The 25,083-nt window shown below is 44.7% G+C and overlaps 1 protein-coding gene across 3 annotated transcripts in view; it reads left to right on the top strand.

Moving 5' to 3' along the window:
• The window catches only part of RARS1 (arginyl-tRNA synthetase 1), a 630,854-nt gene that overhangs the window by 312,296 nt on the left and 293,475 nt on the right, over window positions 1–25,083 (top strand). For all 3 annotated transcript variants that reach the window (XM_069763904.1, XM_069763903.1, XM_069763902.1), the window contains one exon: window positions 646–767. In XM_069763904.1, the coding sequence (XP_069620005.1) occupies window positions 646–767 (122 nt within the window). The remainder of the gene's footprint in view (window positions 1–645; window positions 768–25,083) is intronic.

Raw genomic sequence — 25,083 nt, 5'->3', positions numbered from 1 at the left:
GGGGTTGGGACCATCAGTTGTGTTGTGCAGAAGTCTGGTGGATACACAGCTGATAGTCCTACTGAATAGACTGTTAGTATTTGTATTATGGCAAGAAAAAAGCAGCTAAGTAAAGAAAAACGAGTGACCATCATTACTTTAAGAGATGCGGTGGCAAAAATCATCAAGTTTCTTGTTTCTTAATTCCCTTGGAAGACTTGATCCTGCAATCATCTGATTACTTATTGTGTATACAGCAATACTTTTGTACTATTTTTAGTATTTCTATGAAACGCAGCCTAAGTATCAAGAAAGCAGCCATGGACTCTTGAGCAGGCGCCCGGCTACTATGGCAACCAATGGTTGTCTGTGACTGGTTTGCGGGTGTCTTTTGGGAGCTGGTACAAGCGTTTCATTTACTGTCAAAGGTTGCAGTGGCATCTAAACAGCTGTGATCACAAATAAGTGCAAGGAGGACTTGTAATAATTATATAATAAGTACCACAAAATCTTCCACCCAATATTTATCTTAAAATACAGATAAAATGACCAACCCCTTTAAGCATCATACATTTGATTCCATGCTAGAGTATGTTTTCTGAGTAAAGGATTTTCTACTACTTATCTTCTATCTACTCTCTAACTGATGCAAAACTTTTGTTTCAGGTTGTTGTTGATTTCTCATCTCCAAATATTGCCAAGGAAATGCATGTGGGCCACCTACGCTCTACCATCATTGGTGACAGCATCTGCCGATTATTTGAGTTTGTTGGACACAATGTACTCCGGTAAGATTGTTTTGTAAATTAGTTAAGGGGATGACATTTTAACATAGTAACCTAGTAACATAGTTAGCAAGGCCGAAAAAAGACATTTGTCCATCCAGTTCAGCCTATATTCCATCAGAATAAATCCCCAGATTTACTTTCTTCTAAAGAACCTAATCACTGTAAGATATATATTGTTACTCTCCAGGAAGACATCCAGGCCTCTCTTGAACCCCTCGATTGAGTTCGCCATCACCACCTCCAGATTCTCATTGCCCTAACAGTAAAGAATCCTGTTCTATGGTGGTGGAAAAACCTTCTCTCCTCCAGAAGCAGATAATGCCCCATTGTGACAGTCATCGCCCCTCAGTCGTCTTTTTTTTCTACACTAAATAATCCTATTTTTGCTAATCTCTCTGGGTATTGTAGTTCCTCCATCCCCTTTATTAATTTCCTTGCTCTCATTTGTACTCGCTCTACTTCCATTATATCCTTCCTGATCACCGATGCCCAAAACTGTACACAGTGCTCCATGTGCGGGCTAACCAGGGATTTGTACAGAGGCAGTATAATGCTCTCATCATGTGTATCCAGACCTCTTTTAATGCACCCCATGATCCTGTTTGCCTTGGCAGCCGCTACCTGCAACTGGCTGCTACAGGTACTTTTATCATTAACTAGGATGCCCAAATACTTTTCCATGTCATATTTACGCAGTGGTTTCTCGTTTAGTGTGTAGTGGTGATTTTCTTCCCATGTGTATAATAACCATACATTTATCATTGTTAAACCGCATCTGCCACCTCTCAGTCCAAGTTTCCAACTTAGGCTTCTTTCACATTTCCTTCGGTACGTGGCCGTCGCTAAGTGTCGGCATGACGTACCGACGGACGTTGTGAAAATTCTGTGCAACGTGGGCAGCATTGTTTCAACGCATCCGCTGCCCATAGTAAAGTCCCAGGGAGGAGGGGGTGGAGTTCCGGCCGCGCCTGCATACCTAAAATTGCAGGACCCGATGTACGAAAAAACATTCCCTTGAACGTTTTTTCGCTACGACGGTCCACCAAATACCGACGCATCCAGTGCATGACGCATGGAACGTGTGTCCATACGTCGCAATGCGTCGGTAATGCAAGTCTATGCAAAAAACACATCCTGCGGGCAACTTTGCAGGATGCGTTTTTTCCACAGAATGACGCTTTGCGACGGCCCCTAAACGACGGAAGTGTGAAAGAAGCCTTATCCAAATCCATCTGTAGCAGAATACTATCTTCTGTATTGGCTGCTTTACCATAGTTTTATCAGCAAATATCGATATTTTACTATGTAAACTTTCTACCAGATCGTTAATGAACATGTTGAAGAGAATAGGTTCCAACACGACCCCTGAGGTACCCCACTGGTCACAGCGACCCAGATAGAGAATATACCATTTATAACCACCCTCTGCTTTCTATCACTAAGCCAGTCACTTACCCATTTACGCACATTTTCCACCAGACCCAGCACCCTAATTTTGTGTACCAACCTCTTGTGTGGCACAGTATAAAATGCATCGGAAAAATCAAGATATACCACGTCCAATGACTTACCTTAAAAACTAATTAGATTGGTTTGACAGGAGCGATTCCTCATAAACCCATGCTGATATGGAGTTAAACAGTTATTCTCATTGAGATAATCCAGAATAATATCCCTCAGAAACCCTTCAAATATTTTACCAACAACAGAGGTTAGACTTACTGGCCTATAATTTCCAAGTTCACTTTTAGAGCCCTTTTTGAATATTGGTGCCATATTTGCTATGCGCCAGTCCTGTGGAAAAGATCCCGTCGCTATAGAGTCCCTAAATATAAGAAATAATGGTTTGTTTATTAGTTCTCTTTAGTATTCGTGGGTGTATGATATCAGGACCCAGAGATTTATCTATTTTAATCTTATTTAGCCGTTTTCAAAAATTCTTCTTGGGTTAGATTGGTGACCCTTTGTCTCTCGGCATTTCACCTACCATTTTATTTTCCACCGTGAATACTGTGGAGAAGAAGGTGTTTAATATATTAGCTTTTTCATCTACAACCATTCTTTCCTCATAATTTTGTAAGGGACCTACACTTTCACTTTTGATTCTTATACTATTGATGAAGAACAGTTTAAGATTATTTTTACTCTCCTTAGCAATGTGCTTCTCTGTTTCCTTTTGGCAGCTTTAATTAGTTTTTTAGATGAAGTAATTTTCTCCCTATTGTTTTTTAGAGCTTCTACGGTGCCATCCTGCTTTAGTAGTTTAAATGCTTTCTTTTTATTGCTCATTGCCCCTCTTAGGCTAGTTTCACATTTGCGTTTATATCCTCAACGTTTAAAACGCATCCGCAAGTGGTGGAAAAAACGCATATAAACGCAGCGTTTTTTAGACGCATGCGTTGTCGCATGCGGTTAAAATAATGCCGCGTTTGTACGCGTTTACATGCTTTTTTCCTGCGCTTGCGTTTTTGGTGCACATGATGAGAAATTTCACAAGAGAAAAATCAAGATAACCAGACACCGCTAATGGGACTACAGAGGGCGTGCATGATGGGATCTCTATATATAGACCCTAGGGCGACTGAAATTTTAACAGTTTGCTACTGTATGCTGTCATGATGTATCTTCGCATGGAGAGCTTTTATTTCAACCTGGATTTCAGCTTCAAGCTGTTTCTTGCCTGTGCTTTTGCTTTGGAGCAAGACAGAAATCGCGAAAGATGGAGAAGACAACGTAGGTGTTTTTGGAGGCACCCCATTATCGAACTACGTGAGAGCCGTGGAGCCTATCACACGCTCTATGCCGAGCTTAATGCCAACCCGGAGAAATTCCAGGAATACACACGAATGTCGCAAAACTCGTTCCGGGATTTGCTTTCTCGTGTCCAAGGAGCCATACGGCGACAGGACACCCAGCTCCGTAGAGCGATTCCACCCGAGGAACGTCTGCTGGTTACATTAAGGTACGTTCAAAATCTAAACCAATGACAGTCCAAATTTAGTGTTTTCTGACATGTATTTTTTGTGTATTTTCCTTTCTTTTTTTATCATAACCACACCATAAAAAGAATAGATTGTAATGTTTTTTTTGTGTTTGTTTTTCTTGATTTCTGGCCACCGGAGAGAGTTTGTCATCCCTCCACTTCCAATACCGGCTGGGAATATCCACCCTGTCTGGAATAGTTGCAGACACCTATTCCACTATTGTGGAATGTACGCCGGGATGAGTTTATACCCCTACCCACCTTGGACATGTGGCTTGAAATTGCGGAAAAAATTCTGGAATGTGTGTGATTTCCCCAACTGTTTAGGAGCGGTGGATGGAAAGCACATTAGCATTTTCAAACCAGCCAGGACAGGATCGGAGTACTTCAATTACAAAAAATATTTTTCTGTGGTGCTCATGGCAACAGCCGATGCAAGCTGTCGCTTCATCGCCGTGGACATTGGAGCTTTTGGCCGTGGCAACTATTCCCAGACTTTCAAGAACTCTGATATGGGCTGCCGTGTGTATGGCAACAATTTCAATTTTCCACCGCCACGACCTCTCCCCAACACTCAAGGTCCACCGATGCCATTTGTTATGGTTGGGGATAAGGCCTTCCAGATGTGTGAAAACCTACTGAAGCCATATTCCAGTCTGGATTTGAACCACACTAAAAGGATCTTTAACTACAGACTGAACAGGGCCCGAAGAACAGTAGAGTGTACCTTTGGCATTCTGGTCGCTAAATGGCGCATTCTTGCATCAGCCATAAATCTAAAAGTCGAAACAGTCAACGAGGTGGTCAAAGCCTGTGTGGTTCTGCACAATTATATAATGGTTAAGGAGCAACCCAACATTGAACTGGATGAACCAGTTGCACACCCACTGCCCGATTTCCAGAATCACCCGCTGCCGTCAACTGCAGCCGTTGGTCACATGCGGGACCAATTTGCTGCCTTTTTTGATTCAGATATTGGACGTGTGTCATGGCAGGACAATGTTGTTTAAAAGTCATGTTGTAATTACATCTGTACCAGTAATTTTCTACAATGATAATATTTCTCATTAATAAACTTTAGTTTTGGTTGTGTTGACCGTCTCTCCTATCTTTTTCCTCTCCAAACCAAGGTTGTCCTAAACTGGCAGTATTTGATGTGTATTTAACCCCTCTGTGACCTTAGACGTACTATCCCGTCGAGGTGCCCTGGGCTTATCTGACCCTGGACGGGATAGTACGTCATAGCCGATCGGCCGCGCTCACGGGGGGAGCGCGGCCGATCGCGGCCGGGTGTCAGCTGCTTATCGCAGCTGACATCCGGCACTATGTGCCAGGAGCGGTCACGGACCGCCCCCGGCACATTAACCCCATGGCACACCGCGATCAAAGATGATCGCGATGTGCCGGCGGTGCAGGGAAGCACCGCGCAGGGAGGGGGCTCCCTGAGGGCTTCCCTGAGACCCCCGGAGCAACGCGATGTGATCGCGTTGCTGCGAGGGTCTCACCTCCCTCCCTGCTTCCTCCAGCCCCGGATCCAAGATGGCCGCGGATCCGGGTCCTGCAGGGAGGGAGGTGGCTTCACAGAGCCTGCTCAGAGCAGTGTGCTGTGCAAACTGTCAGATCACTGATCTGTGATGTCCCCCCCTGGGACAAAGTAAAAAAGTAAAAAAAAATTTTTCCAAATGTGTAAAAAGAAATAAAAAAAAATATTCCAAAATAATGAAAAAAAAAAAAATATATTATTCCCATAAATACATTTCTTCATCTAAATAAAAAAAAAACAATAAAAGTACACATATTTAGTATCGCCGCGTCCGTAACGGCCCGACCTATAAAACTGGCCCACTAGTTAACCCCTTCAGTAAACACCGTAAGAAAAAAAAAAAACGAGGCAAAAAACAACGCTTTATTATCATACCGCCGAACAAAAAGTGGAATAACACGCGATCAAAAGGACAGATATAAATAACCATGGTACCGATGAAAGCGTCATATTGTCCCTCAAAAAACGAGCCGCCATACAGCATCATCAGCAAAAAAATAAAAAAGTTATAGTCCTGAGAATAAAGCGATGCAAAAATAATTATTTTTTCTGTAAAATAGTTTTTATCGTATAAAAGCGCCAAACCATAAAAAAATGATATAAATGAGGTATCGCTGTAATCGTACTGACCCGAAGAATAAAACTGATTTATCAATTTTACCAAACGCGGAACGGTATAAACGCCTCCCCCAATAGAAATTCATGAATAGCTGGTTTTTGGTCATTCTTCCTCACAAAAATCGGAATAAAAAGCGATCAAAAAATGTCACGTGCCCGAAAATGTTTTCAATAAAAACGTCAACTCGTCCCACAAAAAACAAGACCTCACATGACTCTGTGGACCAAAATATGGAAAAATTATAGCTCTCAAAATGTGGTATTGCAAAAAATATTTTTTGCAATAAAAAGGGTCTTTCAGTGTGTGACGGCTGCCAATCATAAAAATCCGCTAAAAAACCCGCTATAAAAGTAAATCAAGCCCCCCTTCATCACCCCCTTAGTTAGGGAAAAATAAAAAAAAATGTATTTATTTCCATTTTCCGGTTAGGGCTAGGGTTAGGGCTAGGGCTAGGGTTAGGGCTAGGGTTAGGGCTAGGGTTAGGGTTAGGGCTAGGATTAGGGCTAGGGTTAGGGTTAGGGTTGGTGCTACAGTTAGGGTTGGGGCTAAAGTTTGGGTTAGGGTTTAGATTACATTTACAGTTGGGAATAGGGTTGGGATTAGGGTTAGGGGTGTGTCAGGGTTAGAGGTGTGGTTAGGGTTACCGTTGGAATTAGGGTTAGGGGTGTGTTTAGATTAGGGTTTCAGTTATAATTGGGGGGTTTCCACTGTTTAGGCACATCAGGGTCTCTCCAAACACGACATGGCGTCCGATCTCAATTCCAGCCAATTCTGCGTTGAAAAAGTAAAACAGTGCTCCTTCCCTTCCGAGCTCTCCTGTGTGCCCAAACAGGGGTTTACCCTCACATATGGGGTATCAGCGTACTCAGGACAAATTGGACAACAACTTTTGTGGACCAATTTCTCCTGTTACCCTTGGGAAAATACAAAACTGGGGGCTAAAAAATAATTTTTGTGGGAAAACAAAAAGATTTTTTATTTTCACGGCTCTGCGTTATAAACTGTAGTGAAACACTTGGGGGTTCAAAGTTCTCACAACACATCTAGATAAGTTCATTGAGGGGTCTAGTTTCCAATATGGGGTCACTTGTGGGGGGTTTCTACTGTTTAGGTACATTAGGGGCTCTGCAAACGCAATGTGACGCCTGCAGACCAATCCATCTAAGTCTGCATTCCAAATGATTCTCCTTCCCTTCCGAGCCCTCCCATGCGCCCAAACGGTGGTTCCCCCCCACATATCGGGTATCAGCGTACTCAGGACAAATTGGACAACAACATTTAGGGTCCAATTTCTCCTGCTAACCTTGGAAAAATACAAAACTGGGGGCTAAAATATAATTTTTGTGGAAAAAAAAATATTTTTTATTTGCACGGCTCTGCGTTATAAACTTCTGTGAAGCCATTGGTGGGTCAAAGTGCTCACTACACATCCAGATAAGTTCCTTAGGGGGTCTACTTTCCAAAATGGTGTCACTTGTGGGGGGTTTCAATGTTTAGGCACATCAGTGGCTCTCCAAACGCAACATGGCGTCCCATCTCAATTCCTGTCAATTTTGCATTGAAAAGTCAAACGGCGCTCCTTCCCTTCCGAGCTCTCCCATGCGCCCAAACAGTGGTTTACTGCCACATATGGGGTATCAGCGTACTCAGGACAAATTGGACAACAACTTTTGAGGTCCAATTTCTTCTCTTACCCTTGGAAAAATAAAACAAATTGGAGCTGAAGTAAAATTTTTGTGTAAAAAAGTTAAATGTTCATTTTTATTTAAACATTCCAAAAATTCCTATTAAACACCTGAAGGGTTAATAAACTTCTTGAATGTGGTTTTGAGCACCTTGAGGGGTGCAGTTTTTAGAATGGTGTCACACTTGGGAATTTTCTATCATATAGACCCCTCAAAATGACTTCAAATGAGATGTGGTCCCTAAAAAAAAATGGTGTTGTAAAAATGAGAAATTGCTGGTCAACTTTTAACCCTTATAACTCCCTAACAAAAAAAAAATTTGGTTCCAAAATTATGCTGATGTAAAGGAGACATGTGGGAAATGTTACTTATTAAGTATTTTGTGTGACATATCTCTGTGATTTAATTGCATAAAAATTCAAAGTTTGAAAATTGCGAAATTTTCAAAATTTTCGCCAAATTTCCGTTTTTTTCACAAATAAACGCAGGTGCTATCAAAGAAATTTTACCACTATCATGAAGTACAATATGTCACGAGAAAACAATGTCAGAATCACCAGGATCCGTTGAAGCGTTTCGGAGTTATAACCTCATAAAGGGACAGTGGTCAGAATTGTAAAAATTGGCCTGGTCATTGACGTGCAAACCACCCTTGGGGGTAAAGGGGTTAATATCAGTTTTTGTAATCCAAAACCAGGAGTGGGTGATAAAGGCAGAGGTGCTAGTTATTATGTTAATATCATAATTTACCTCTAATTGTTCCACTCCTTGTTTTGGCTTCCAAATACTGATATAAAACACTGGCCACATACTGCTAGTAATGGCAGCCATGTTGCTTTATTGGTAAGCTTGTTGACGTCATTGCGTCATGATTCTCTTCTCCTGTATCCATTGGATACAAACTGAAGAGACAATCACTGTCACACTATCTATACTCATCAAGTCAGGTGTCAGAAATAATGAATTCATGATAAACACATACAGGCTCATGAATTCACTATTTCTGACACCTGTGCAGGTGAACATAGATATGTAGCGTGTGACCACCATTGTCCCCTCAATTTGTGTGTAATAGATTATGTATAAAGAAGAGAAAATGGTGGTTATGCAAGGCAGTTCTCTACTCAACAGGTCAGGTGTCATAACTAATGAGTTTTTTGACACCTGACCTGTTCAGTAGAGGACTGCACTGTATTTCCACCATTTTCTCTTCATACTGGCACACTAGGCATAGACAAAAAGAGATTATGGAGATACATGTAATATTTTTTGGCCCACCTCATATCTGTATACTAAAGACACACAAAGCTGCAGTCTTTTTATTTTTAACTACTGGAGATATGATGTGGCCCAAAAAGTAAGTGTGTGGCGACGTTTCTTGGCGCACGGTGTGTGTTGCTTGCGGCAGAAGACACAATAAACCAAACATAATTGTGGCAAACCAAACTTTTTTTTATTTTTTTAACAACTCAAAAAATTATTTTTTACTGCGCCGGCTTGGGGTAGAGTGATGTAAACGGGGGGTGTGAAGAACTGAGGCCTGGCTAACCGTGGACAACGCAGAGGTGGCAGGAGAAGGGGCAATGAAACTAGTGGGGTCTGGAAGTTCGGGGCTGGGGCTTGACACATGAGAGGCTTGAGACGCACTGGAAGGGTGAGACAAACCTGACATTACAGACACATTGGTAGGTGAAGGGGGAGGAATGCTAAGAGTCCTCTGGTTTTTTTTTCTGTGTTTTTTTGTGTTTGCCTGGTTGGGGGAGGTCTTGGTGGGCTCATATGCCGTGGCGGCGGGTGACCTGTCAGGGTCCGGCTGCACTGTGTCAGAGTCCATAGTGCTCGTAGAGTGTGCAGCCATGCCAGAGTCCATAGTGCTCGTAGGGCGTGCAGCCATGCCAGAGTCCATAGTACTCGTAGAGCGTGCAGCCATGCCAGAGTCCATAGTGCTCGTAGAGCGTGCAGCCATGCCAGAGTCCATAGCGCTTGTAGAGCAGAAGGCCATGCCAGGGTCCTGCTGCATCGTGGTGGTGGCGGTACGGAAGGCCATGCCAGGGTCCTGCTGCATCGTGGAGGTGGCAGTACGGAAGGCCATGCCAGGGTCCTGCTGCATCGTGGTGGTGGCGGTACGGAAGGCCATGCCAGGGTCCTGCTGCATCGTGGTGGTGGCGGTACGGAAGGCCATGCCAGGGTCCTGCTGCATCGTGGTGGTGGCACAGGAGGTCCAAGCAGGAGCAGCGGATGTCATGGTGGTGGCGGTGGGATGTCCAACTGCACTCTGCATGGTGGTGCTGTAGTGGTGTCCGGCTGTGGAAGGAATTGAGGTGGCCGTGCAGTGGGATGCAGCAGAGGTCGGCATTGAGGACAATCGTGACAGTGAAGGCACAGGTGGATATGCCCCCACTGTCTGCAGGAAATACCGACTCTGCTGCATAGCCTGCACGTAAGCAGCATTGCAGGCCTGCATGACACTCAGCTGGAGATCAGGAGTAAGGTGTTCCGACATACCCTGCTCAATTTGGTTAAAAAAATGATGAGCTGGACTCTGGAGGTCGGCTTTCACTTGATCAAGGCTTTTGGTGACCTCTTGGATACGTTCATTCAAGAGGTTATGTGAAACATCCATTCGGTCACCTAAAGCCTTGATTGCTTCGTGTAAAACCGAGCTCAAGTGCAAAAACTCGGGCATGAGTGACCTGTCTGTAGCCCTCTGCCGCTGCCGGGATGAGCCCCAAAAAAAGGGGGCAGTGGAATAGGACTGCGAAAGGGGAAGACCTGATGGAACAGCTCCCTGGTCTCCAGTTAGTGTGGAAGGCCCACTTGCTGCTGCGCTGCTGGATGGCTGGGACGGGTCCGTGGCTGTCTGATGAAGGACCGCTCCAGAACCTGGGCCGACAGTCATGCTGTATGTGCTGTGAAAAAAGGAAAAATAAAATAATCAAAAATTTACCAGACACAAAATCCTGTGGAATTTAAAAATACAGGTTATGGCAATACAATACAACCTAAAGCATGTGATAAATACTTGCGTTTCCTGGGCAAGGACTGGTCTTAAAAATCACAGAACGCGATGGTATTTGTAGCGTCTGATCCTTGCTCCTGAAGTACTGGGAACACGGCTCTCTTGACGCAGATCCTTGTTGAAGCGGTCCTTCATCGAATGCCAACTTGTTTTGACTTTGCCCACTGTTAAAAAAAAACATTATGGTCAGAAAATTGACTTTTTGCCGTGCTCAGACAACTGTGTGTGATGAGAGAAACTCCTGAGAGTTTCTTTCATCACACACAGTCGAGTGAGCACGGCCAAGGTCTCTGCTGCTTCACACTGCAGTGCAATACTTACCAAATGCAGTTCGGAACCGTGTCAGGGCGTTGTCCCAGCCATCCCACATGGCTAGGGCCACCTCATTCCATAACCGCCGGATCGTGGTGGTGTTCGAGTGCAGTGGATCCCGGCTGTCTCACAATGGGACTCGCTCCTGAACCATGGTGATAAGGAGGTTATTGTTTATCAGGTCATCGTCCCATTGTGAAACCTAAAAATTAACCCCTTCATGACCCAGCCTATTTTGACCTTAAAGACCTTGCCGTTTTTTGCAATTCTGACCAGTGTCCCTTTATGAGGTACCGTATATACTCGAGTATAAGCCGAGATTTTCAGCCCAAATTTTTGGGCTGAAAGTGCCCCTCTCGGCTTATACTCGAGTCAATGTGGGTGGCAGGGTCGGCGGGTGAGGGGGTGAGGGCGCTGAGGTATACTTACCTAGTCCCAGCGATCCTCACGCTGTCCCTGCCATCCCACGGGCTTCTGTGCTGCAGCTTCTTCCCCTCTTCAGCGGTCACGTGGGACCGCTCATTAGAGATATGAATAAGCGGCTCCACCTCCCATAGGGGCGGAGCCGCCTATTCATTCCTCTAATCAGCGGTGCCGGTGACCGCTGACAGGAAGAGCTGCGGCACCGAAGACCAGGCAGAGGGACAGCGCGAGGATCGCCAGGACTAGGTAAGTATAGCATATTCACCTGTCCTCGTTCCAGCCGCCGGACGCCGCTCCATCTTCCCGGCCGGCGCCTCCATCTTCCCGGCGTCTGCGCTCTGACTGTTCAGGCAGGGGGCGCGATGACGCATACAGTGTGCGCGGCGCCCTCTGCCTGATCAGTCAGAGCAGAGACGCCGGGAAGATGGAGGCGCCGGAACGAGACGCCGGGAGCTGCAATCAAGGGAGGTGAGTATGTGGTTTTTTTTTTTTATTGCAGCAGCGGCGGCAGAGATTTCTATGGGGCACAATGAACGGTGCAGAGCACCGTATATGGCACAGCAATGGGGCACAATGAACGGTGCAAAGCACCGTATATGGCACAGCAATGGGGCACAATGAACGGAGCAGAGCACCGTATATGGGCACAGATATGGGGCACAATGAACGGTGCAGAGCACTGTATATGGCACAGCAATGGGGCACAATGAACGATGCAGAGCACCGTATATGGCACAGCAATGGGGCACAATGAGCAGTGCAGAGCACCGTATATGGCACAGCAATGGGGCACAATGAACGGTGCAGAGCACTGTATATGGCACAGCAATGGGGCACAATGAACGGTGCAGAGCACCGTATATGGCACAGCAATGGGGCACAATGAACGGTGCAGAGCACCGTATATGGCACAGCAATGGGGCACAATGAACGGTGCAGAGCACTGTATATGGCACAGCAATGGGGCACAATGAACGGTGCAGAGCACCGTATATGGCACAGCAATGGGGCACAATGAACGGTGCAGAGCACCGTATATGGCACAGCAATGGGGCACAATGAACGGTGCAGAGCACTGTATATGGCACAGCAATGGGGCACAATGAACGGTGCAGAGCACCGTATATGGCACAGCAATGGGGCACAATGAACGGTGCAGAGCACCGTATATGGCACAGCAATGGGGCACAATGAACGGTGCAGAGCACTGTATATGGCACAGCAATGGGGCACAATGAACGGTGCAGAGCACCGTATATGGCACAGCTATGGGGCACAATGAACGGTGCAGAGCACTATATGGGGCACAGCTATGGGGAAATAATGAACGGTGTAGAGCACTGTATGGCACAGCTATGGGGAAATAATGATCTATTTTTATTTTTGAAATTCACCGGTAAATGCTGCATTTCCACCCTAGGCTTATACTCGAGTCAATAAGTTTTCCCAGTTTTTTGTGGCAAAATTAGGGGGGTCGGCTTATACTCGGGTCGGCTTATACTCGAGTATATACGGTAATAACTCAGGAACGCTTCAACGGATCCTAGCGGTTCTGAGATTGTTTTTTCGTGACATATTGGGCTTCATGTTAGTGGTAAATTTAGGTCAATAAATTCTGCGTTTATTTGTGATAAAAACGGAAATTTGGCAAAAATTTTGAAAATTTCGCAATTTTCACATTTTGCATTTTTATTCTGTTAAACCAGAGAGATATGTGACACAAAATAGTTAATAAATAACATTTCCCACATGTTTACTTTACATCAGCACAATTTTGGAAACAAAAATTTTTTTTGTTAGGAAGTTATAAGGGTTAAAATTTGACCAGCGATTTGTCATTTTTACAACGAAATTTACAAAACCATTTTTTTTAGGGACCACCTCACATTTGAAGTCAGTTTGAGGGATCTATATGGCTGAAAATACCCAAAAGTGACACCATTCTAAAAACTGCACCCCTCAAGGTACTCAAAACCACATTCAAGAAGTTTATTAACCCTTCAGGTGCTTCACAGCAGCAGAAGCAACATGGAAGGAAAAAATGAACATTTAACTTTTTAGTCACAAAAATTATCTTTTATCAACAATTTTTTTATTTTCCCAATGGTAAAAGGAGAAACTGAACCACGATAGTTGTTGTCCAATTTGTCCTGAGTACGCTGATACCTCATATGTGGGGGTAAACCACTGTTTGGGCGCACGGCAGGGCTTGGAAGGGAAGGAGCGCCATTTGACTTTTTGAATAAAAAATTGGCTCCACTCTTTAGCGGACACCATGTCACGTTTGGAGAGCCCCCGTGTGCCTAAAAATTGGAGCTCCCCCACAAGTGACCCCATTTTGGAAACTAGACGCCCCAAGGAACTTATCTAGATGCATAGTGAGCACTTTGAACCCCCAGGTGCTCCACAAATTGATCCGTAAAAATGAAAAAGTACTTTTTTTCACAAAAAAATTCTTTTAGCCTCAATTTTTTCATTTTCACATGGGCAACAGGATAAAATGGATCGTAAAATGTGTTGGGCAATTTCTCCTGAGTACACCAATACCTCACATGTGGGGGTAAACCACTGTTTGGGCACATGGTAAGGCTCGGAAGGGAAGGAGCGCCATTTGACTTTTTGAATGAAAAATTATTTCCATCGTTAGCGGACACCATGTGGCGTTTGGATAGCTCCTGTGTGCCTAGACATTGGCGCTCCCCCACAAGTGACCCCATTTTGGAAACTAGACCCCCCAAGGAACTTATTTAGATGCCTAGTGAGCACTTTAAACCCTCAGGTGCTTCACAAATTGTTCTGTAAAAATGAAAAAGTACTTTTTTTTCACAAAAAAATTCTTTTCGCCTCAATTTTTTCATTTTCACATGGGCAGTAGGATAAAAATAATAAATACGTTTTCTTTCCTCAAAAATAATTATTTAGCCCAGAATTTTTTTATTTTCCCAAGGGTTGCAGGAGAAATTTGACCCCAAAAGTTGTTGTCCAGTTTCTCCTGAGTACGCTGATACCCCATATGTGGGGGTAAATCACTGTTTGGGCACATGCCGGGGCTCGGAAGTGAAGTAGTGACGTTTTGAAATGCAGACTTTGATGGAATGCTCTGTGGGCGTCACGTTGCGTTTGCAGAGCCCCTGATGTGGCTTAACAGTAGAAACCCCCCACAAGTGACCCCATTTTGGAAACTAGACCCCCAAAGGAACTTATCTAGATGTGTGGTGAGCACTTTGAACCCCCAAGTGCTTCATAGAAGTTTATAATGCAGAGCCGTGAAAATAATAAATACGTTTTCTTTCCTCAAAAATAATTATTTAGCCCAGAATTTTTTTATTTTCCCAAGGGTTGCAGGAGAAATTGGACCCCAAAAGTTGTTGTCCAGTTTCTCTTGAGTACGCTGATACCCCATATGTGGGGGTAAACAACTGTTTGGGCACATGCCGAGACTCGGAAGTGAATTAGTGACGTTTTGAAATGCAGACTTTGATGGAATGCTCTGTGGGCGTCACGTTGCGTTTGCAGAGCCCCTGATGTGGCTTAACAGTAGAAACCCCCCACAAGTGACCCCATTTTGGAAACTAGACCCCCAAAGGAACTTATCTAGATGTGTGGTGAGCACTTTGAACCCCCAAGTGCTTCATAGAAGTTTATAATGCAGAGCCGTGAAAATAATAAATACGTTTTCTTTCCTCAAAAATAATTATTTAGCCCAGAATTTTTTTATTTTCCCAAGGGTTGCAGGAGAAATTGGACCCCAAAAGTTGTTGTCCAGTTTCTCTTGAGTACGCTGATACCCCATATGTGGGGGTAAACAACTGTTTGGGCACATGCCGAGGCTCGGAAGTGAATTAGTGACGTTTTGAAATGCAGACTTTGATGGAATGCTCTGCGGGCGTCACGTTGCGTTTGCAGAGCCCCTGATGTGCCTAAACAGTAGAAACCCCCCACAAGTGACACCATTTTGGAAACTAGACCCCCCAAGGAACTTATTTAGATATGTGGTGAGCACTTTGAACCCCCAAGTGCTTCACAGACGTTTACAACGCAGAGCCGTGAAAATAAAAAATCATTTTTCTTTCCTCAAAAATGTTTTAGCAAGCATTTTTTTAGATTCACAAGGGTAACAGGAGAAATTGGACCCCAGTAATTGTTGCTCAGTTTATCCTGAGTATGCTGATACCCCATATGTGGGGGTAAACCACTGTTTGGGCACACGTCGGGGCTCGGAAGTGAGGGAGCACCATTTGACTTTTTGAATACGAGATTGGCTGGAATCAATGGTGGTGCCATGTTGCGTTTGGAGACCCCTGATGTGCCTAAACAGTGGTAACCCCTCAATTCTACCTCCAACACTAACCCCCCCACACCCCTAACCCTAATCCCAACTGTAGCCATAACCCTAATCACAACACACCCCTAACCCTAATCACAACCCTAACCACAACCCTAATTCCAACCCTAGCCCTAAGGCTATGTGCCCACGTTGCGGATTCGTGTGAGATATTTCCGCACCATTTTTGAAAAATCCGCGAGTAAAAGGCACTGTGTTTTACCTGCGGATTTTCCGCGGATTTCCAGTGTTTTTTGTGCGGATTTCACCTGCGGATTCCTATTGAGGAACAGGTGTAAAACGCTGCGGAATCCGCACAAAGAATTGACATGCTGCGGTAAATACAACGCAGCGTTTCCGCACTGTATTTTCCGCACCATGGGCACAGCGGATTTGGTTTTTCATATGTTTACATGGTACTGTAAACCTGATGGAACACTGCTGCGAATCCGCAGCGGCCAATCCGCAGCCAAATCCGCACCGTGTGCACATAGCCCAATTCTAAAGGTATGTGCACACGCTGCGGATCCGCAGCAGTTTCCCATGAGTTTACAGTTCAATGTAAACCTACGGGAAACAAAAATCGCTGTACACATGCTGCGGAAAAACTGCACGGAAACGCAGCGGTTTACATTCCGCAGCATGTCACTTCTTTGTGCGGATTCCGCAGCGGTTTTACAACTGCTCAAATAGAAAATCGCAATTGTAAAACCGCAGTGAAATGCGCAGAAAAAAACGCGGTAAATCCGCCATAAATCCGCAGCGGTTTAGCACTGCGGATTTATCAAATCCGCAGCGGAAAAATCCGCAGAGGACCAGAATACGTGTGCACATACCGAAACCCTACCCCTAACCCTACCCCTAACCCTACCCCTAACCCTACCCCTAACCCTACCCCTAACCCTACCCCTAACCCTAACCCTAACCCTAACCCTATTCTAACATTAGTGGAAAAAAAAAATTTCTTTATTTTTTTATTGTCCCTACCTATGGGGGTGACAAAGGGGGGGGGGGTCATTTATTATTTTTTTTATTTTGATCACTGAGATATAATCTATCTCAGTGATCAAAATGCACTTTGGAACGAATCTGCCGGCCGGCAGATTCGGCGGGCGCACTGCGCATGCGCCCGCCATTTTGGAAGATGGCGGCGCCCAGGGAGAAGACGGACGGGACCCCGGCAGGATCGGTAAGTATGATAGGGTGGGGGGGGACCACGGGGGGGGGGGGGATCGGAGCACGGGGGGGGGGGGATCGGAGCACGGGGGAGGGGATCGGAGTGCGGCAAGCGTGGAACGGAGCACGGGGGGCGTGGAACGGAGCACGGGGGGGTGGATCGGAGTGCAGGGGGGGTGATTGGAGCACGGGGGGGTGATTGGAGCACGGGGGGAGCGGAGCACTGGACGGAGGGGAGCCGGAGCAGTGTAGCGGCCAGATCGGGGGGCTGGGGGGGCGATCGGTGGGGTGGGGTGGGGGCACATTAGTATTTCCAGCCATGGCCGATGATATTGCAGCACCGGCCATGGCTGGATTGTAATATTTCACCCGTTATAATAGGTGAAATATTACAAATCGCTCTGATTGGCAGTTTCACTTTCAACAGCCAATCAGAGCGATCGTAGCAACGAGGGGGTGAAGCCACCCCCCCTGGGCTAAACTACCACTCCCCCTGTCCCTGCAGATCGGGTGAAATGGGAGTTAACCCTTTCACCCGATCTGCAGGGACGCGATCTTTCCATGACGCCACATAGGCGTCATGGGTCGGATTGGCACCGACTTTCATGACGCCTACATGGCGTCATGGGTCGGGAAGGGGTTAAAGAAAGTCATTAAAGTTTGCTCAATTACATAAGGAAAAGAAAGAAAAAAGATGCTGAGAAATGGCATGAATAGGAAAGTCAACATACAAAAGGATTCCAGAAGAAAAAATTAAGAAATACGAGTGGAAAGAAAGGAAGATTCAAGAATATTACACTGAGGACAGTCAGCCTTGTATACGTACCCGCTGCTATCTTTCCACTGGACCTTGACTCCGCTGCTCCTGCCCTGTCTGTGCCTCAGTAGAAGAGCTCTAAAAAAAAAATGGAAAAATCAAATTGTAACATGTGTCGATGTGACAGTGAATACTTACCAATCTGACGAGGCAAATACTCACCTCACTGACATGCTCCACTCCCGACTGTCCTGGCCGAAACTCCTCACCAGATGAAGAATCCGAAGAAGACATTCTGATGCATGTAGAAAGAAAGAAATGGCAGAAATTAGGACATGTAGAGACTGAAAATAGAAAATAAAGGCATTGGCTAGGATATACTCACATTGTTCAGGGTCTTGTTATCCTCCAAGATGTAGCCTGTCTGTGTCTCGTCTGCTTCAGAATCTGGTGAGAAGTGACCTGCAACTGTCCACACCCTCCTTTTTATCACCTTGATGGTGGGGGGTGGCTTATCAGTGTCTAGACATGGTTTTCTCAATTGAAACGCATGCGTTCAAAAACGCAATCAAACGCATGTGCTTAAAAGCGCATGCGTTTACATAGACAGCAATGCGTTTTTTTTACGCAAACCTTGCGCAATCGAATGCACGCGTTTCCTGGCGGCAAATAGACGCCTCTAGAAATTACTACATGTTGCATTTCCGCGCCAAGACGCAAGCAACGAAACGACGCATGCGTCGTCAAATGCGGCAAAACGTGAACAAAAAAAAACACATGCGTTTTTAATGTTAAATATAGGAAAACACGACGCATGCGTTTATATGCGGTGCAAACGCGGCAAAAAACGCAAATGTGAAACCAGCATTAGGGTATGTATCCTCATTCAGAAATACATCCGGATTAGCTGCGGATTGAGTGCTGCATACAGCCGCAGTGTTCAACCCGCAGCGTCAAGATGTTACAGCATAGTGGAGGGGATTTTATGAAATACCGTCTCCACTCTGCGTGTGAACACGCATCCGGCGGCCTTGCGTTAACGGACATGCGGCGCGTCTTTTTAGAACGCAGCATGTCTGTTTACCTTGCGGCGACGCTCCGTCGCCGCAAGGTAAATCACAGGGCCCTATGTATGAGGTGCAGTGAATCAGGTTGTGTTCACTGATTGCTCCGTCCAAAGCGCAGTCATTACGGACCGTGGACACCCTACCCTTACTTCTTTGTTTAGCCACATTGGATTTTTCCTATTTCTTGTCCTTTTATTCCCACAAGGTATATACAGCTTACAATGCCTATTTAGAATATTCTTAAAGGGAACTTGTCACCCCGTTTTTTCAGTAGGAGATAAAAATACCGTTAAATAGGGCCTGAGCTGTGCTTTACAATAGGGTATTTTTTGTCCCCTGATTCCCTACCTATGCTGCCAAAATACCTTACAAAAGTGGCCTTTTTCGCCTGTCAATCAGGCTGGTCAGGTCAGATGGGCGTTGTCACAGCGCTGTTTCTCCCCCACATCTTGCTTATGTTCCCGTTGGTGGCGTAGTGCTTCTCGCATGCGCAAGTGCCGAATGCACTGCGCAGCTGTAGAAAAAGAGCGCGCTCGCCGCTATTCAGCGGTTTCTCGGTGGGCACGGCCATCTTCCTGAGGCCGCGCGTGCGCAGATGGAGTCTCCTGCTTCCCGGAGCTTCAGGAAAATGGCCGTGGGATGCCGCGCGTGCGCATATGGACATCGCGGCGGCCATTTTCCTGAAGCCGAGATTCGAACTAAAGTTCAGTGTTTTTGTGACTCGCTGACAAGCCCCCCTAGCGAAAGACAAGTGAAACTGTACAATGTTGTGGTCGTTATTTCCTAGATGCCTGACGACCTGCAGATTTGTTATTCTGTCAGGTCTATTAGATAGTATTAGGTCTAAAAGTGCTGCTCCTCTGGTTGGATTCTGCACCAATTGTGAAAGATAATTTTTCTTGGTTATTAGCAGAAACCTGTTGCCTTTATGGGTTTCACAGGTCTCTGTTTCCTAGTTAATATCTGGGTAGTAAAAGTCCCCCACGACAAGGTCCCTAGTAAACCCGTGCTGATACTGGGTCATGAGGTTATTCCTCTTCAGATTCTCCAGTATAGCATCCCTTAGAATGCTCTCCAGGATTTTACCCACAGTAGAGGTTAAGCTTACTGGCCTATAATTACCGAGTTCAGTTTTTGTCCCCTTTTTGAATATTGGCACCACATTTGCTATACGCCAGTCCTGTGGTACAGACCCTGTTATTATGTAGTCTTTAAAGATTAAAAATAATGGTCTATCAATGACTGTACTTAATTCCTGCAGTACTCAGGGGTGTATCCCATCCGGGCCTGGAGATTTGTCAATTTTAGTGATTTTTAGACGCCGACGTACTTCCTGCTGGATTAAGCAGGTGACATTTAGTGGGGAATTTTTATCACTAGTCATTTTGTCTGCCATGGGATTTTCTTGTGTAAATACTGATGAAAAAAAGTAATTTAGCAAATTGGCTTTTTCCTCATCCTCATCCACCATTTCACCCAGACTATTTTTTTAATTTTTTTTAATTTTTTTATTTTCAAATTTTCAAAATACATGAAGAACAAAGTGGTACACATGAATCTGAGACATAATGTTACAAACTTCTGAATGTTATAATTAGTACCATACAAATGCATATTATTCATCAAAGGTGACCATTTCTTTGGTTATTTGTGTAGAATGCTGTCGGCGAGTTTGGGTCACAATATTCGGGTTATGCATCCCGAGATGCTACAGGAAAATGGAAAGCACTTAAACATATGAACCGAGAGCAATACAAACTGTAAAAAGATCTGTAAAAACTGTAAAGGAAGGGGGGGGGGGGAGAGGTACCGGAGGGAGAAAGTGGTCGAAGTAGAAATTTCTAACTACAATTCCTTCGTCTGAGGATGACGGGTACAATTAGACTGAAAACATCAGAGATTAGATAGATAAATTCTACCAGCTGAAAACGAGTGCAATGGAGAATATTAGGTGATACTAATATAGCTAGGTGAGTGAGTAGTGTCCGGGTCCATCACAGTGCATTGTCAATAAGCTTAATGAGTTCTCAGGGGAACAAAGTTGTTTTAGTTAAGAAGAATGGCTAGTGGAGGGCCGTGAGGGAGGGTTATTTAACATTTGCCATGGCAACCATGTCCAAAAGAATTTATCGTGTGAGTGAGAATCCCAGCTGGACAATTCCTCCATCCTACAGATGTCTTGGACTTTTTTGGTCCATTCATCAATATGAGGGGTTTTTTTTTGTCTCCAATGCAAGGAGATTAGATGTTTGGCTGCGGCTACTAGGAGAGGGAGAAGGTCATGTTTTTTCGGCTTGTATGACTTCGTGGGAAGTGACAATAGAGCTTCTTGGGGTGTTAGGTTGTGAGTTATTAATCCCAACTGGCGGAGTCAGTCGAAGACGTCTTTCCAGAAGTTTGTGATAGCTGGGCATGACCAGAATATGTGTGATAACGAGCCTTTTGCCTTCATACATCTCCAACAAAGAGGAGAGTCAGAGAGGCCTAGATGATAGAGCGACTCGGGGGTTCTATACCATCTGGAAGTGAGTTTAAATGCATTCTCCTGTAACAGGACACATCTTGAGAACCCATGTGAATGTCCTAATATTTGATCTGATTCCCTATTGGAGAGAGATATGTTTAGCTCAGACTCCCAAGAGGATAGGTATAAGGGTTTAAAATTAATGTTTTGGGAAACGATACATATATGCTAGCCACCTTAGGGAGAGACCCAAGTTGGGCTAAATGTAGCGGGACGAAAGAGACCGAAAAGCCCTCTACTTAAAGGAAATACATAGTGGATGCTTTCCTGAAACGGAAAGTACTTGCAAGCAGCATAATACAAAGAATAGCAGGTTTACCCAGAATCCTTTGCAGTAGGCGGAGCTATGCAAATCATCTCTTTCCACCCCAGTCTAATCCACAGCGCTTGGAACCGCCAAGCGTGCAATGCTGCGGATTAGTTTCTAAATTTACACAGCCAACCAATTCCTACCTGTGGACACGTGTTTCGGGCTTTAGGCCCTCATCAGCACAGGGCTGGAATTGGTTGGCTGTATGGAGTGGGGCTCGGTGAGCAAGCGATACCAAGCGCTGTGGATTAGACTGGGGTGGAAAGAGATGATTTGCATAGCTCCGCCTACTGCAAAGGATTCTGGGTAAACCTGCTATTCTTTGTATTATGCTGCTTGCAAGTACTTTCCGTTTCAGGAAAGCATCCACTATGTTTGGGGAAATTAAGTTGTGGTATAGTTTGGATACTAACTTAGGGGGTGTGGGATTGAGTTTTAGTATAAGCTCAAGCCAGAGCCAATCTGATTTATTTTGAATGTTTGACCTCAGTTTAGATATGATATGTTGAACATGACGTACTTGCATGAAGTCTCGGGGACGCTTCTTGGCCTCACATGGCCAGTTGTTTATGCAGATTATTTGATTTGAAAGCAAATGTGAGATTGGGAGATTCGGTAAAGAGTCCCAGAGATCAAATGCGTCTATATATTTTGGTTCGATAAGCCAAGGTATTACCCCTAGAGGCATGTTATCCAAAAAGAGACAATATGGCCAGTTGTTTGGGATCAGTTTCCTTCTGATGGACAGTGTGTTGCTAGTTATGTCTTCAAGGGAGTTTTGTGGGTGAAAAGCTGAGGTCCAGAGGTATTTTTCAGCTCCTCCTCCTAGCAGCAAAATTTCAAGGTTAGATGTTTTTTGGGATAATCCAGGTTTGGCCAGAGATATCCACCTGGCCAAATGGATCGCCCGGTAGTAAGTTTCAAAATGCGGAAGTCCTAGACCCCCCCTTCTTTCTCGGGAGTGAGACGATTTTGAATGGGAGTCTAGGTCTTTTGCCCCTCCAAACATACTCTTTGACAATGTTATTGATTGCTGTGAAGAAAGTTTTGGGAATTGGTATAGGTATCATGTTCATATGATAGAATATCCTTGGAAGGATGTACGATTTAATTATGTTTATTCTCCCAATCCATGAAATGTATGGTAAGTCATAGGTTTTTATGAGTGTTTGGAGATTGACCAGGAGGGGTTCAAAATTGTGTTTGTAAAGTGTAGAGGGGTTTGCAGTAAGAAAGACTCCTAGATATTTCAATTTATCTGTAAGCCATTTGAATGGGGTAGACTTTTTTAGATATAAGGCAACCTCGTCTGGTAGTGAGACGTTCATGACTTCTGACTTGTGCATATTTACTTTGAAGTTTGAGACGACCCCGAACTCCTCTAGAAGTTTCAAAATAGAGGGGATTGCAGATTTAGGATTTGAGATCAAGATCATAAGGTCGTCTGCAAAAGCAGCCATTTTAAATTCTGTATGATCCACGGTTAGACCCCCTTATTGACTCTTCCTGTCTTATTTTCTGTATTAGTGTCTCCATAACTAACACAAAGAGCGTAGGGGAGAGAGGGCAGCCCTGTCTGGTCCCATTTCCTATCTCGAATGGGTCCGAAAGCAGCCCGTTGACTCTAACTCTGGCGGTTGGAGTTGAATACAGAGTCATGATGGCATCAATAAGAGGTTGTGGGAAGTTAAACTTCTTTAGAGTGCATACCATGTAATGCCAACTGACTCTGTCAAAAGCCTTTTCGGCGTCAGTCGATAATAGAGCCAACGGGGTTCCGGAGCGTCTGGCGTGTGAGATGGCTAAAAGGATTTTTAATGTGTTGTCCTTCCCTTCACGGCCTCTGACAAAACCCACTTGGTCAGGGTGTATCAGGGATTCAAGGACACTATTGATCCTGGATGCAAGAATTTTAGCCCAAAGTTTTAGATCAGAGTTCAATAGAGATATTGGCCGATAGTTGCTGCACTGACCACCATCTCTCCCCTCTTTGGGAATAACAGATATGTGTGCTTCTAAAGTCTGTCTTGTTGGGGGTATTCCTGCAAGAAAGGAGTTAAACAAGTGAGTCAATTGTGGAAGGAGTAAATCCGAAAATTTTTTGTAGTATGACAGTGGGAAGCCATCTGGGCCCGGAGTTTTGTTGGTTGCCATATTTTGTAAAGTGTCGCTAATTTCTTGACTGGTAACTGGAGACAGGAGGGCTGCATGGTCTTTGGATTGAACCTTTGGGAGGGAGAGAGGAGCCAAAAAATCTTTAATTTTATCTGCCGCAGCTGTGCAGTCTTTCATGGATTCTGGGGGCTCTAAATTATATAGGGATTGGTAGTAGTATCTAAAAGCCTCAGCAATATCTTCGGATCTGTCGACCTTCGCGTTAAGATTATTGTAAACATGCTTTATAAATTTGCTCTCCCTCTGTTTTTTGAGAAGGTGGGAGGTTAACTTGCTGTTTTTGTTCCCGTGCATATAGAATCGATGCCTACAATGCATGAAGATCTTAGCAGATTTAACATTAAGCAAGTCTTTTAACCTTGTGCGGAGGTCGACTAGCTCCTGTTGAAGATCTTTTGTTCTAGTTTTTTTATGAAGGCGCTCTGCGACTGCGATTTGGTGTAGAAGAGACATCATCTCTTTGTCCCTTTGTTTTTTTGCGTGGGCTCCGATTGAGATGAGTTCTCCTCGGAGTACCGCTTTGTGGGCCTCCCATATGTTGGGTGTCAGTGAACCCTCCGTGACATTTTCTAGAAAGTATCGCAAAAGTGTGTACTTTATTTTCTCTAAATTTTGTGGGTTATCTAATAGGGATTCATTTAGTCTCCAAGATGTTGCTGGATGGGGCAAGGTGTCAATGACAATGACTATGAAGATCGGTGCATGATCTGAGATTGTGATTGAGCCAATGCTAGTGGACTTAATTAATTTTAAGGATCTCGATTGTGTCAAAAGGAGGTCAATACGATGGTATGATGAGTGAGGGGGGGAGAAAAAAGAGAAGTCCTTAGAGGTAGGGTGAATGATACACCATGGATCAATGAGATGCAGGTTGGATAGTTTGTTTAGAAGACTATACCTTAATTTTTTGGAAACAAAAGACAGGCCGCTTGAGGAGTCAATCTCTGGATTTAAGGTGATGTTAAAATCTCCCCCTACAATTCGTAATCCCTCATTGAAAAGTTGCAATACCTCTAGTGTTTTTTATATCCACTGAACTTGGTGTTTATTGGGTGCATAAAGGTTGGCAAATGTGACCAGAGTGTTGGCTAAATGCCCTTTAAAGGGACACTGTCACCTGGATTTGGAGGGAACAATCTTCAGCCATGGAGGCGGGGTTTTTGATTCACCCTTTCCTTACCCGCTGGCTGCATGCTGGCTGCAATATTGGATTGAAGTTCATTCTCTGTCCTCCATAGTACACGCCTGCGCAAGGCAAGATTGCTTTGCGCAGGCGTGTACTATGGAGGACAGAGAATGAACTTCAATCCAATATTGCAGCCAGCATGCAGCCAGCGGGTAAGGAAAGGGTGAATCAAAAACCCAAAAAACCCCGCCTCCATGGCTGAAGATTGTTCCC

This window comes from Ranitomeya imitator, chromosome 4 (assembly GCF_032444005.1).
Source record: "Ranitomeya imitator isolate aRanImi1 chromosome 4, aRanImi1.pri, whole genome shotgun sequence".
Classification (NCBI taxonomy): Eukaryota; Metazoa; Chordata; class Amphibia; order Anura; family Dendrobatidae; genus Ranitomeya; species Ranitomeya imitator.
Note: the sequence above shows the minus strand (reverse complement) of the source record. Positions and strands in the feature narration are given on the sequence as shown.